General features: G+C 44.3%; 1 protein-coding gene across 3 annotated transcripts; it reads right to left on the bottom strand.

Moving 5' to 3' along the window:
- Window positions 1-1,420: 1,420 nt before the first annotated feature.
- zdhhc11 (zinc finger DHHC-type containing 11) lies at window positions 1,421-13,443 on the bottom strand. 3 transcript variants are annotated; one of them, XM_064946690.1, is made up of 12 exons: window positions 12,941-13,440; window positions 12,710-12,743; window positions 9,980-10,207; window positions 8,737-8,915; window positions 8,406-8,507; window positions 7,886-8,010; window positions 6,425-6,580; window positions 5,878-5,996; window positions 5,596-5,654; window positions 4,462-4,522; window positions 4,218-4,296; window positions 1,421-2,014 (listed from the first exon to the last, which is right to left on the bottom strand). In XM_064946690.1, exons 3-12 carry the CDS (start codon window positions 10,205-10,207, stop codon window positions 1,926-1,928), a joined length of 1,197 nt encoding a protein of 398 aa, XP_064802762.1. In that variant the 5' UTR covers window positions 12,710-12,743; window positions 12,941-13,440; the 3' UTR covers window positions 1,421-1,925. The 3 variants fall into 3 exon arrangements, with proteins under 3 accessions (XP_064802762.1, XP_064802761.1, XP_064802763.1); XM_064946689.1 differs by having other exon boundaries at window positions 12,710-13,439; XM_064946691.1 differs by lacking the exon at window positions 4,218-4,296 and having other exon boundaries at window positions 12,710-13,443.
- Between the last annotated feature and the right edge of the window lie 2,183 nt (window positions 13,444-15,626).

Raw genomic sequence — 15,626 nt, 5'->3', positions numbered from 1 at the left:
GAAATCCAGGCCACTGATTGGCTGCAGCACTCCAACCATTCGTGTAAACATCAATCTATTCTCATGAAGGTGATGCAGGACGTTGTTTTGTTTTATCCATAATAGGATAAGTGAATTCCTTCCGTTCCGTGGGAATCTCTGTTCTGTCATGCTCTTTTGCAGTATGGCGTATTCGGGGGGCTTCTAAACCATCTATCAAATGTTAGATCAGCCAGTGAGGTGATTATACTTTCACCTGTATTAGCTGCTGCTATTCAATCAATTGTACTCCCATCCAGTAATGTAATACTTCATAATATACATTCTGAGTGAAATGTATTCCACAATAAAGAGACAGTACAGGCAGAGTGAGAAAGCAGTAGCACATCACTAAGGTCATGACATGTATATTTATTTAACTTGGCAAGTCAGTTAAGAACAAATTCTTATTTTCAATGATGGCCTAGGAACAGTGGGTTAACTGCCTGTTCAGGGGCAGAACGACAGATTTGTACCTTGTCAGCTCGGGGATTTGAACTTGCAACCTTCCGGTCACTAGAAAAAACATATTTTCTCCAGGAAATACACCCTGGCTCTAGTCCGGGTACAGGATGTCTTGTGTGGGCTGGTCAACACATGGCCTGTGGGATTCTCTCTCAAGGGAAAGAAGATTTTTCTCAAAGATACAGTAGAGACAATTTGCATCGCAAATGGCACCCTATTCCTTTAGTGCACTTCTGTTAACCAGGGCTTATAGGGTGTCATTTGGGATGCATGCTCTCTCTAGGGAAATAAGATATTCTCTAAAAGATAGCGATTAGGACAGAACCCTCTACTTCCTTCAACGTCAACACTTCTGCTTGGAATGCACATGGGACTTGAAAAATCAAAGTCTCAACGTCTCTGTAATTGTATCACTGCCCCCATCTAACCTCTGTGGGTCATTTGATTTCTAGGTATGGTTCATTCTCTGATCTTCTCCACTCACGGCATTGACCTCTTTAAAAGGGTGATACAACTAGTGGTAATGATTTAACATGTAGAACTGGAGATGATATAACACAGTGTCAACTGGGGCCAGGCAGGCTGGTGGTGAAACGGCACCAGAGGAGGCTGGTGAGAGGAGGGCACCTCATAATCATGGCTGGAATGGAGTGAACGGAATGGTATCAAACAAAATACATTCATTCCATTTCAGCCATTACTGTGATCCGTGTCTTCCCCATTTAAAGTGCTACCAGCCACCACTGTACAGCACTCATGGATTATACAAGACACTAATTTACAGCTCCAGGAAATGTTTCTTAGGAATGACAAATGCTCTGTCACTTCCTTGCCTGGATATACATAGGTTATAAATTAATGAGATTTATTGTAGTTTAAGGAGTCTCAGTAGCGCCACTGTGTGGTTAACTTGGGAATGGAACATTTCATTCAAGAGTTTGTACAGTATGTTTACACATTTTATTTTTAAATTCAGGCAAGAACATTATGATCTGAAATGGCTGAATTAACAAATAAACATAGGTAAAACAATTATTTAAATCCCCAGATAAAATACAAACAATTGCTGCAAAATAAATGTCCTTCCCGTCACTCAGTGTAAATATCTTATTAAAATAGTCAATTATAAATTTCCATTTCCAGTTTCAAGTGGTGATCAATCCAGCATGAACATTCTATTTGTTCCCCAGTGCTGTGCTGGGTAAATACTGCTGCTGGTGGACGATTCCATGGCTTCTGACCAGACAACATCAACAGTCATTTTTTGTTCATTTCCCAAAGGTTTGACATGTTGTATCGACCACAGTTAGTCAACATCCAGTAGGTGATCTACTGTACTGCACACGGCCGACGTTCACTATGGTGTGTCAACGCCTTTAGTTCCTCAGGTACTGTGTGTGGCCACCTGCAGAGCATCAGAGACCAGCTACTGATGAGCTCTGTCAGTGCAAGGGACCCCCCTCACACTGGCCTGCTCTGGGACCCTCTCCACCCAACCTCCAGCCCAAGGGGTCATCCATCACCACTTCACCTTCCAGACAGAACATTTAAAACATGTAGGTGAGGAAAACCAGCAGATTGGAATTAGTTACACTGATAATCATCTAGAGCTGTGTCCCAAATTGCACCATATTCCCTATGCAGTGCACTACTTTTGACCAGGACCCATATTCACTGGGGGCTGGTCAAAGGTAGTGAACTAAATAGGGAACAGGGTGCCATTTGGGACACAGCTCTTGTTAAATAGGAAAGACCCAGAGACCTAAATTCAGTGTAGGCGTTTAAAAAAGTTCATGCTGAATTTATGCTGAATTTGTGTGGGTAAACTCCCCTGGTATAATCTGGGTGGGTAAACTCCCCTGGTATAATCTGTGTGGGTAAACTCCCCGGGTATAATCTGGGTGGGTAAACTCCCCTGGTATAATCTGGGTGGGTAAACTCCCCTGGTATAATCTGGGTGGGTAAACTCCCCTGGTATAATCTGGGTGGGTAAACTCCCCTGGTATAATCTGGGTGGGTTTACTCACCTGGTATAATCTGGGTGGGTAAACTCCCCGGGTATAATCTGGGTGGGTAAACTCACCTGGTATAATCTGGGTGGGTAAACTCCCCTGGTATAATCTGGGTGGGTAAACTCCCCTGGTATAATCTGGGTGGGTAAACTCCCCGGGTATAATCTGGGTGGGTAAACTCCCCGGGTATAATCTGGGTGGGTTTACTCACCGGGTATAATCTGGGTGGGTAAACTCCCCTGGTATAATCTGGGTGGGTAAACTCCCCTGGTATAATCTGGGTGGGTAAACTCCCCTGGTATAATCTGGGTGGGTAAACTCCCCTGGTATAATCTGGGTGGGTAAACTCCCCGGGTATAATCTGGGTGGGTAAACTCCCCGGGTATAATCTGGGTGGGTAAACTCCCCGGGTATAATCTGGGTGGGTTTACTCACCTGGTATAATCTGGGTGGGTTTACTCACCTGGTATAATCTGGGTGGGTAAACTCCCCGGGTATAATCTGGGTGGGTAAACTCCCCGGGTATAATCTGGGTGGGTTTACTCACCTGGTATAATCTGGGTGGGTTTACTCACCTGGTATAATCTGGGTGGGTTTACTCACCTGGTATAATCTGGGTGGGTAAACTCCCCTGGTATAATCTGGGTGGGTAAACTCCCCGGGTATAATCTGGGTGGGTAAACTCCCCGGGTATAATCTGGGTGGGTAAACTCCCCGGGTATAATCTGGGTGGGTAAACTCCCCTGGTATAATCTGGGTGGGTAAACTCCCCGGGTATAATCTGGGTGGGTAAACTCCCCGGGTATAATCTGGGTGGGTAAACTCCCCGGGTATAATCTGGGTGGGTAAACTCCCCGGGTATAATCTGGGTGGGTAAACTCCCCGGGTATAATCTGGGTGGGTAAACTCCCCTGGTATAATCTGGGTGGGTAAACTCCCCTGGTATAATCTGGGTGGGTAAACTCACCGGGTATAATCTGGGTGGGTTTACTCACCTGGTATAATCTGGGTGGGTTTACTCCCTGGTATAATCTGGGTGGGTAAACTCCCCTGGTATAATCTGGGTGGGTAAACTCACCGGGTATAATCTGGGTGGGTTTACTCACCTGGTATAATCTGGGTGGGTTTACTCACCTGGTATAATCTGGGTGGGTTTACTCACCTGGTATAATCTGGGTGCGTTTACTCACCTGGTATAATCTGGGTGGGTTTACTCACCTGGTATAATCTGGGTGGGTAAACTCACCTGGTATAATCTGGGTGGGTTTACTCACCTGGTATAATCTGGGTGGGTAAACTCACCTGGTATAATCTGGGTGGGTAAACTCACCTGGTATAATCTGGGTGGGTAAACTCACCTGGTATAATCTGGGTGGGTAAACTCACCTGGTATAATCTGGGTGGGTAAACTCACCTGGTATAATCTGGGTGGGTAAACTCACCTGGTATAATCTGGGTGGGTAAACTCACCTGGTATAATCTGGGTGGGTAAACTCACCTGGTATAATCTGGGTGGGTTTACTCACCTGGTATAATCTGGGTGGGTAAACTCACCTGGTATAATCTGGGTGGGTAAACCCACCTGGTATAATCTGGGTGGGTAAACTCACCTGGTATAATCTGGGTGGGTAAACCCACCTGGTATAATCTGGGTGGGTAAACTCACCTGGTATAATCTGGGTGGGTTTACTCACCTGGTATAATCTGGGTGGGTTTACTCACCTGGTATAATCTGGGTGGGTAGCTCTGTGCCATAATAAAAGCCATTTTCCTTTTCTGATGATTTAGTAAAGTTGTCCAACTAGAACAAGAACATATTGACTTATTTTATTATAATATTTTCTAACAAATGGTCCTAGCTGATAGTTCTGAAACAAAAGACCTTCATACAGACAATACCCCAAATATTACTTTAGAATACGATGACAAAAGTAGTTTAGTGATAACCTTTCATTTGGTGACTGACCTCAGCACAGAAAGATCCAGAAGGTCGACTTGCATTAGTTCCCGTTTCCTGATTCTTGCAGCTACCACAGGAAAAAACAAGGAGGTGCCATGCAGAACGTGTGATTCTACAGGTCTATCTTTGAGATAACTACAATAATGTGTGATTCTACAGGTCTATATTTGCAATAACTACAATAATGTGTGATTCTACAGGTCTATATTTGCAATAACTACAATAATGTGTGATTCTACAGGTCTATCTTTGCGATAACTACAATAATGTGTGATTCTACAGGTCTTTCTTTGCGATAACTACAATAATGTGTGATTCTACAGGTCTTTCTTTGAGATAACTACAATAATGTGTGATTCTACAAGTCTATCTTTGAGATAACTACAATAATGTGTGATTCTACAGGTCTATCTTTGCGATAACTACAATAATGTGTGAAAACTACAATAATGTGTGATTCTACAGGTCTATCTTTGCGATAACTACAATAATGTGTGATTCTACAAGTCTATCTTTGCGATAACTACAATAATGTGTGATTCTACAGGTCTATCTTTGTGATAACTACAATAATGTGTGATTCTACAGGTCTATCTTTGCAATAACTACAATAATGTGTGATTCTACAGGTCTATCTTTGCAATAACTACAATAATGTGTGATTCTACAGGTCTATCTTTGAGATAACTACAATAATGTGTGATTCTACAAGTCTATCTTTGCAATAACTACAATAATGTGTGATTCTACAAGTCTATCTTTGAGATAACTACAATAATGTGTGATTCTACAGGTCTATCTTTGCGATAACTACAATAATGTGTGATTCTACAGGTCTATCTTTGCGATAACTACAATAATGTGTGATTCTACAGGTCTATCTTTGCGATAACTACAATAATGTGTGATTCTACAGGTCTATCTTTGAGATAACTACAATAATGTGTGATTCTACAGGTCTATCTTTGAGATAACTACAATAATGTGTGATTCTACAAGTCTATCTTTGAGATAACTTTTACACTTTGGAAGATTACAATTCCACAGCTGCATAGCAGACCTTCCAGTACCTGTGTCTTGCAACACTGTACATGATGACCAAATGCATCGGTATCATGATTTCCTAGTGGGATTACCTACCTGACACTGTCTGACAACAACGCATCACAATCGATGGAGGGCTCCATTTGCGGATGATTCTAAAAAACAATCAAATCAACATATCAAACCTGAGAATACATGATGATAGTCTCACTTGTACCAAACTCATGGCTGTGGGATTGAAAAAAAACAGTTTGCATGCAACTATTGGAATTAGAGTTGCAAAATTCCAGTAACTTTCCCAAAATGCCAAGTTTTTCCAGAAATCCTGGTTGGTTCATCACCAAGGCCAGATAGGAGTAGTGAAACAAAGGATCTGACCTGTCCTGCATTGCCGTTGCTGTCAGATGACTGGGGAAAGTCCATCTCTATGTCCTGCTGGCTGGCCTGTTTACGACGTCTTGTTATAATGTAGTCATACGTGCTCATTTTGTTTAGCACTGCAGAGACCAGAGGAAGAGAAGACAGCAATGAAGGAAGGAAGACATGCAGTATGTAGCGTCTGGTTGTGATGACCTTGTGTATTGTTAGAACACTGCAAGAGAAACATCCTCAGAGAGAAACATTAAGTGTTGTCATGCCAACTCACACATAGATACACTATTGCATCGCTTCCATTGTACTAAATCAAGATAACATCTACTATATGGAAGGTATTCAAAAGTATTTTCACATATGTACAATATTTTAACCAGGTCTGGGCCCGTATTCACAAGGTCTCAGAACAGAACTGCTGATCAAGGATCAGTTTTGCCTTTCAGATCATAATGAAAACGCTTATATGGACAGGGGGGAACCTGATCCCAGATCAGCACTTTTACTCTGAGACACTTGATACATACAGCCCTTGGACCAGTTTGTAACTCACAGAGATAGATGTGGAAGCCCAGTAGGTGAACCAGCAGCAGTAGAGAGCCAGTAGCCAACATGACCGTGAGGAAGGCGACAACCAGGAGACTCCCTGACCCCGTCTCCATGGGTGCCAGGGGCAGGAAGACCAGCCACGTCCTGTTACTCATCACACCTACAGACAGGAAGACCAGCAACGTCCCGTTACTCAACACACCTACAGACAGGAAGACCAGCAACGTCCCGTTACTCATCACACCTACAGACAGGAAGACCAGCCACGTCCCACACCTACAGACAGGAAGACCGCCACGTTACTCATCACACCTACAGACAGGAAGACCAGCCACGACAGGAAGACCAGCCACGTCCCGTTACTCATCACACCTACAGACAGGAAGACCAGCAACGTCCCGTTACTCATCACACCTACAGACAGGAAGACCGGCCACGTCCCGTTACTCAACACACCTACAGACAGGAAGACCGGCAATCGACAGGAAGACCGGCCACGTCCCTCATCACACCTACAGACAGGAAGACCAGCCACGTTACTCATCACACCTACAGACAGGAAGACCGGCAACGTCCCGTTACTCATCACACCTACAGACAGGAAGACCAGCCACGTCCCGTTACTCAACACACCTACAGACAGGAAGACCGGCAACGTCCCGTTACTCATCACACCTACAGACAGGAAGACCAGCAACGTCCCGTTACTCATCACACCTACAGACAGGAAGACCGGCAACGTCCCGTTACTCATCACACCTACAGACAGGAAGACCGGCAACGTCCCGTTACTCATCACACCTACAGACAGGAAGACACCTACAGACAGGAAGACCGGCCACGTCCCGTTACTCATCACACCTACAGACAGGAAGACCGGCACGTCCCGTTACTCATCACACCTACAGACAGGAAGACCGGCAACGTCCCGTTACTCATCACACCTACAGACAGGAAGACCGGCAACGTCCCGTTACTCAACACACCTACAGACAGGAAGACCAGCCACGTCCCGTTACTCATCACACCTACAGACAGGAAGACCAGCAACGTCCCGTTACTCATCACACAACTGTGGTGTGGAGATGAACTCACTGGTAAACTGTTGTGCGGTGCGGAGATAAACTCACTGGTAAACTGTTGTGCGGTGCGGAGATAAACTCACTGGTAAACTGTTGTGCGGTGCGGAGATAAACTCACTGGTAAACTGTGGTGCGGTGCGGAGATAAACTCACTGGTAAACTGTGGTGCGGTGCGGAGATAAACTCACTGGTAAACTGTGGTGCGGTGCGGAGATAAACTCACTGGTAAACTGTTGTGCGGTGCGGAGATAAACTCACTGGTAAACTGTGGTGCGGAGATAAACTCACTGGTAAACTGTGGTGCGGAGATAAACTCACTGGTAAACTGTGGTGCGGAGATAAACTCACTGGTAAACTGTTGTGCGGTGCGGAGATAAACTCACTGGTAAACTGTTGTGCGGTGCGGAGACTGGCAGGGTCCATATAATGCTGGATGAAGATGAACAGGACGACCATGAGAAGCACAAGGACACCCAGTGTAGCAGACAACACCGTCACAAAGAAGTACCTGAGGAGGAGAAACATAGAGAAATGTGACTTTGATCTCAATCAAATGTATTGGATTTTACCTTGTCCTTTTTATATGAGCCACAAAGTGCTTTCCAGTTACCCGACCCAGACCCCACCGGCCCAGACCCCACCGGCCCAGACCCCACCGGCCCAGACCCCACCGGCCCAGACCCCACCGGCCCAGACCCCACCGGCCCAGACCCCACCGGCCCAGACCCCACCGGCCCAGACCCCACCAAGCCCAGACCCCAAAGAGCCAAGCAAAGCAGAAGCTAAAGCAAAGTGGCTGAAATAAACTACATTTAAAAAGAACAATACTCAAAACAATATTTCCTCAAACTCTTAGTAGTCAACGTCGACTGAAATGGGCCATCCTCCCATGCTTCCTCTTACCAGTAGTTCTGTCCCCCCACACAGTTGTTCAGCCATTTACAGTGGTGGTCAAAGTCTTCAATACACTTGTTGCACACACCACAGTGTTTCACTTTTGGGTCCCTGGAGAAAGACACAGAAACCACATCAACCTTGTTGATTTCCTCAATGAGAAAAAACACACAATTGTATCTCAATATTATAGTATAATCCAACAGGTCATAAATATATAAAAGGGGTAATCCTGAATTCAAACCAGAACAAAATGTCCGGCCGCCACTTTTAAAAGTGAATGAAAACATTTGACCAATTCCAGATTGCCCTTTTAACGTGACTTGTGTGATATACATACACATTGATTTTACACAGGTAGCAGTGTAGGTTGTGGATAACATGTGGTTGTTTCTTCTTGTCAAAGACAGGCAGTGGGTTGGAGTAGCTCTTCTTGGCACGGACGCCTGCCTCTGCTGGGTCTATAGACACGGCAGCTAGATGGGTGACCAGGTGCACAATGAAGGCTATGCCAGTCAGCTGCATAGTGGAAAGGTCAAGGGACTAACCAGGGAAATATTGATACAATTGATCAAATAGCCACAGCATGAACCACAGTAGAATCCAAACCAGCTTGAATATCTGATTCAGTGTCGACGTATGACATAGTGTCCACTCTCAGTCCAGATGTCATTTTCACAGACCTTACAGTGACTTCAAATGACTATACGGTATACTAGTGAATAATATAACATTCAACTCATTCATGATCTTCTCACAGGAGATTCCATTGTGTGTGGAAGAGCCACACATAAGAAATGGGGCCTTTAGGAGAGCCATCGAGGTACACAAACGCTTCTCTATGTGAGGAGGAGTAGTAGTGCCAAGTCTGAATAAATCTACTATTTCTGTTTCTGCCATCAACCTGCTAGTCTTTAAACAAGAGGTGCAGCTGACATCATACTGCAGTCAAATCAAGACAAAAGAGCTGTGATGACAGTGGCTAACATCCCAATTGGCACCCTATTCCTTACATAGTGCACTACTTTAGGTCAAAAGTTGTGTACTATGTAGGGAATAGGGTGCCATTTTGGGACGCAAGGCAACACCAAAGCCTTCTGTACAATTTATAGGTCTTGCTCTTCACTTAAAGCAGAAATATTTCAGGAACTGAAACCAAGCAAGACATCTCGCAGAAAACATCTGACCTGAACCCCTCTGTCAAATATTTACACTTATTTGAGTTGAGAATGACTTTTGGTACTATTCTATTGGTTCTACTTGTACCTGGAAAACTAATTAAAATGCTTCTACTTGTACCAGGCATAGTAAATTGAATGCTTCTACTTGTACCAGGCATAGTAAATTGAATGCTTCTACTTGTACCAGGCATGGTAAATTGAATGGTTCTACTTGTACCTGGCATAGTAAATTGAATGCTTCTACTTGTACCAGGCATAGTAAATTGAATGCTTCTACTTGTACCAGGCATAGTAAATCGAGTGCAGCTCAAGTATTTGAAAGTGTTTGACCCCAGGCCCCCTTGAAACCTCTTCAACCTCTGCTTTCGACCCAGAGTCCTTGACTTCTTGAGTAAAGGTTACAGAGTAGGCCATATGGCTCCAGGGTGAAGGTAGTAGTGGGATATAGATCCCGAAGCCAACTACAGCCATGTAGCTGTATATTGTCCATCCCACCAGCTGGAAGGAGTGAGGGGGACAGGCCCAGCCGTTAACCCTGGAGAGAGATGCCGTCGAGGGGGTCACCAGCTCATTCCTGCTGCTGCCGCGTGCAGGTGCCGTCCGCCTCAGCCCCCGCTCAAAACAGCTCATCTGGAACACAGAAGACAGCGACACATAGGATCAAGGTCCCAAATGGCACCCTATTCAGTGCACTACTTTAAACCAGGACCCATAGTGCTCTGATCAAATGTAGTGCACTATATAGAGACTATTGTGCCATTTGGGACGCAGGCCAGGCATTTCTCCTGACCACAATACCTGACCAGGAAAACCTCTCTGGTTATAGACTATGCTGACTAGGACCCTGGTTATAGAATACAACGCTGGTTATAGACTATGGTGACTAGGACCCTGTTTATAGACTATGGTGACTAGGACCTTGGTTATAGAATACAACCCTGGTTATAGTCTAAGATGACTAGGACCCTGGTTATAGAATACAACGCTGGTTATAGACAATGATGCCGAGAACCCTGGTTATTGACTATGGTGACTATGGACCCTGGTTATAGACTATGCTGACTAGGACCCTGGTTATAGACTATGGTGACTCGAACCCTGGTTATAGTCTATGATGACTAGGACCCTGGTTATAGACTACAACCCTGGTTATAGACTATGCTGACTAGGACCCTGGTTATAGACTATGATGACTAGGACCCTGGTTATAGACTATGATGACTAGGACCCTGGTTATAGACTACAACCCTATAGAAGATGACTAGGACCCTGGTTATAGACTACAACCCTGGTTATAGACTATGCTGACTAGGACCCTGGTTATAGACTATGATGACCAGGACCCTGGTTATAGACTATGATGACTAGGACCCTGGTTATAGACTATGCTGACCAGGACCCTGGTTATAGACTATGCTGACCAGGACCCTGGTTATAGTCTATGATGACTAGACCCTGGTTATAGAATATGCTGACTAGGACCCTGGTTATAGACTATGATGACTAGGACCCTGGTTATAGAATATGCTGACTAGGACCCTGGTTATAGACTATGATGACTAGGACCCTGGTTATAGACTACAACCCTGGTTATAGTCTAAGATGACTTTAACCCTGGTTATAGACTATGCTGACTAGGACTCTGGTTATAGACTACAACCCTAGTTATAGACTATGCTGACTAGGACCCTGGTTATAGTCTATGAATCTATGATTCTTCATTTTTTGTGTCAAATGGCCAAGGACAACTTGCCCCCCCTTCCATCATCACATCAAAAGTGAAAGGGATGTTTTGTGTCTCTTTTAGAATGCATGATGCCACACTTGGTAGGCTGCGGTTACATTTGCCAGGGAAATTAGTTGAGTTGGAGCATGACGGCATCGTTACCATCCCCCACAACCATCCTGTATCAACAGTTTATCTCACAGTGTCCATAGCGGTTCAGCATAATATCTAAACACTCTGGGCCGACGTCCCAAATGGCACCCGATTCCCTATATATTACACTACTTCTGACCAGGACCTCTAGTCGAGTGTAGTGCCCTATATAAAGAACGGGGTGCCGTTTGGGACGGACACAACTGTGGTCATAATATCCAACCCTTCTGGACGGTTTGGGTAAAGATGAAAACAAATATACTTCCTTTTCTTTGGACTATCGGGTTTTTAAAAACAGAAGTTCGTTTCACAAGGAGGATATTGCTTTGAGTAGTCAGCCAGGCACAACATTTTAACCTTTCCCAATCAAAGCTCAACTTTTTCTATGACATTTACGCGGACAAACTCCTCCTATGCCACTATGTTTCTATCGTTATATCTGACTTAAAATGGTCCCTTCCTCGTCTTACCTTCTCCACTAAGCTGTCAAAATCATAATGACCATTCTCTTTATTCTCAAAATTCAATTGTCAGAATGTTAGTGCATGAAAAATGATGCTGTAGAGCTAATCGTTTTGTCATCATCTTAAATTTGGCACACCTGGGCATTGAGCCAACGCTTTGACATGGGCGTATGATCCTGTCTGCCTCCTGAGTTCTTTGACAGGGTTGAAATTCGGTTGCCTAGCAAATTCAGTAATAAATCCCTTTGGCGTATTCATTAAGCGCCACACGGAAGAAAATGTACTGAAACTGGGAAAGACGAGTCTGGACTAAACCCTCGTTTTCGTTTGCAGTTGCAAAACGTTTTGCTCCGGTGTGGACTAATGAATAGGACCCAGGCTTCTTATTTGCGCTCCTGCCAATCGGATGGTTTCTCCGACTACACTGTTTTGCTAGGCAAATGATGTAGCCCTAGTTCCCACAATAGTTGAAACATAAATCGAGACATGAAAATGTATAGTGAGTCAAATGGCTTTATTATATAGAAGCCATAACAAAATGCACCAACCGGACGTTTAACTGCGAATGTTCCATGATGCGTTTTGTTTTCATTATCTGTCAGTCACACACTCAACAACGCTAGCAAACACCACAATCAGAACTAACCATTTTCCAAAACACCAACGTGCACAGCTGCAAACATAAAATACATACACTGATTATACACATCAAAACACATCAAATAAGCTATTGAAGTTGACCTTTTTACATCTGTAAAGTGTATTCAAAATTATTAGAAAATTACTTACTTTTGTCGGATGGCGTTCAAAAACGAAAAGCACACTGTGATGGCAAAAATAAATATTTGCTCAAATTAAGAAGCAGAATTCACCGTCTTGATTGCCCATAATTGTTTGTTTTACCCAATCAGTCGGACTTTTGTCTCAGCTACAGTCTCTTGCCAAAACGCAAACGCGCACTGAATCAATTGGGCAGGCAACAATTAGGAAGGCTACTGGTCTAAATAAAATGCAACGTACGTAAATCCATAGAAAGATCCATATCAAAGGAGCTCTGACGGCGGGTGCCAGTCAATCATCATAAGTTTGAGAAGTTATCTCGCGGTGCGACCACTGCTATGGAAACTGGCCTTGGAGAAACGTGCATGCCCCGTATCCGGTCATAATAGAACTCCCTCTGAAATGATGCCTTTAAAATGGACCAGGCTGACTGCACAACCAAGTTGGAGTATTTTGCATACCTAAAACATAATTTTTTTAAATAAAAATGAAATATGTGTGTAACATATGCAGCCTAGAACTCGAGCCCTATGACCTCGGCATTGCATCCAACTTCATGTAGCCGCAATTAGGGAGATTCCTTTCCATTACTTTTGTTTGTTTCTTTTGGAGTAATTGACTTTACAGTTATTATGCTACATCATTTATAGCATCCACAGAATAACGGGAACTGAAACCAGGTAGGACATACTGTGTCAGTGAAACTTCTGCTTTCTGAACAGACTCCTACACATACTTTAAAAAGTTTGAATCCTAAATGGAACCCTGTTCCCTTTATAGTGCACTTTTTGCCAGGGCCCATTTGGGATGCAACCTTTAAAGTATGTGTAGGAGTCTGTTCCAGTTCATCCCAAAGGTGTTCGATGGGGTTGAGATTTCCCTTCACTGGATCTAAGGAGCCTTGCCAGAACCATGAAAAACAGCCCCAGGCCATTATTCCTCCTCCACCAAACTTTACAGTTGGCACTATGCATTGGGGCAGGTAGGGTTCTCTTTGGCATCCGCCAAACCCAGATTCGTCTGTCGGACTGCCAGATCGTGAAGCGTGATTCATCACTCCAGAGAACGCATTTCCACTGCTCCAGAGTCCAATGGCGGCGAGCTTTACACCACTCCAGCCGACGCTTGGCATTGCGCATGGTGATATCAGGCTTGTGTGCGGCTGCTCGGCCATGGAAAACCAGTTTCATGAAGCTCCTGACAAACAGTTCTTGTGCTGATGTTGCTTCCAGGGGCAGTTTGAAACTCAGTAGTGAGTTTTTACAACCGAGGACAGATGATTTTTATGCCCTACACTCTTCAGCACTCGGTTGTCCCGTTCTGTGAGCTTGTGTGGCCTACCACTTCACGGCTGAGCCGTTGTTGCTCCTAGACGTTTCCACTTCACAATAACAGCACTTACAGTTGACAGAGGCAGCTCTAACAGGCCAGCTCTAACAGGCCAGCTCTAACAGGGCAGCTCTAACAGGGCAGCTCTATCAGGGCAGCTCTAACAGGGCAGCTCTATCCAGGCAGCTCTAACAGGGCAGCTCTATCAGGGCAGAAATTTGACAAACTGACTTGTTGGAAAGGAGGCATCCTATGACGGTGCCACCTTGAAAGTCACTGAGCTCTTCAGTAAGGCCTTTCTACTGCCAATGTTTGTCTATGGAGATTGCATGGCTGTGAGCTCGATTTTATACACCTGTCAGCAATGGGTGTGGCTGAAATAGCTGAATCCACTAATTTGATGGGCTGTCCACATACTTTTGTATATATAGTGTATATTGTTCCTTTGTATCCTGTTTCTTACTTGTCCCTAATGGTCTGAATGAACCCTTTTCATAACTTGATGGGCATAAACCAGCACAGACCTACTAACAACATTGACATTCATTTCAGTGTGATGTTTTGAACTCAACATTACATAGTCTCTTTCCTCACAGCCACAGAGATACAGTGGCTGTGAGAAGAGACGGGACATTGTGACGGAACAACTGTGCTACCTTTCCATGAATACAAGAGTCCATTCTAGAATTGTCCTTAAATAGAACAGACAGTCCAGCTAAAACTGGTGGGTTGGACATGTAGCTTAGCAACAATAGCTCTTGAGTGGCCTGTAAGAGACTCCACTCCAACATGCTTGTTCCTTTTCTCACTAACAGTGGGCAGCCATGTAAACACAGGGTCCTTTTCACAGCGGACCAACACAACCCGCGTGATAACATCCTTTATGAGAGGAGGACTTCACAAGGAGGAAAGTTGGTAGGCTCCTGGGGCCTTATTATATATCAAGTGTCTCAGAGTGAAAGACTGCTGATTTAGGATCAGTTTAGCCATTTAGATAACAATGAACAGGATTACATGGACAGGGGGGGGGGGGCTGATCCTAGATCAGCACTCCTACACTGAGATGGTTGATACATATGGTCCCTGAGCTTATTTTTAACCTGTATGTATCCTTTACTTAACTAGGCAAGTAGATACGAACAAATCCTTATTTACAAAGACAGCCTTCCCCGGCCAAACCCTCCCCTAAGCCGGACAACACTGGGCCAATTGTGCACTGTCCTATGGGACTCCCGAATTACGGCCGGTTGTGATACCGCCCGGGATCAAACCAGGGTCTGTAGTGATGCCTTAGACCGCTGAGCCACCCGGGAGCCCTTTTATACTGCTCTGTTATCTGCCCTCTTGAAAAGTATGAGATCAGACTCCACTGTATCATATCAATCCCTGAAGTGCCCAAAATATTTAAAGGAAAACTAATAATTGTGAGTACTGTGTAAAAACACAACCTGATGACACAGTACTGTGTAAAAACACAACCCGATGACACAGTACTGTGTAAAAACACAACCTGATGACACAGTACTGTGTAAAAACACAACCTGATGACACAGTACTGTGTAAAAACACAACCTGATGACACAGTACTGTGTAAAAA

This window comes from Oncorhynchus masou, chromosome 29, assembly GCF_036934945.1.
Source record: "Oncorhynchus masou masou isolate Uvic2021 chromosome 29, UVic_Omas_1.1, whole genome shotgun sequence".
Classification (NCBI taxonomy): Eukaryota; Metazoa; Chordata; class Actinopteri; order Salmoniformes; family Salmonidae; genus Oncorhynchus; species Oncorhynchus masou.
The sequence above is the reverse complement of the archived record's forward strand: the minus strand, read 5'-3'. Positions and strand labels throughout refer to the sequence as shown.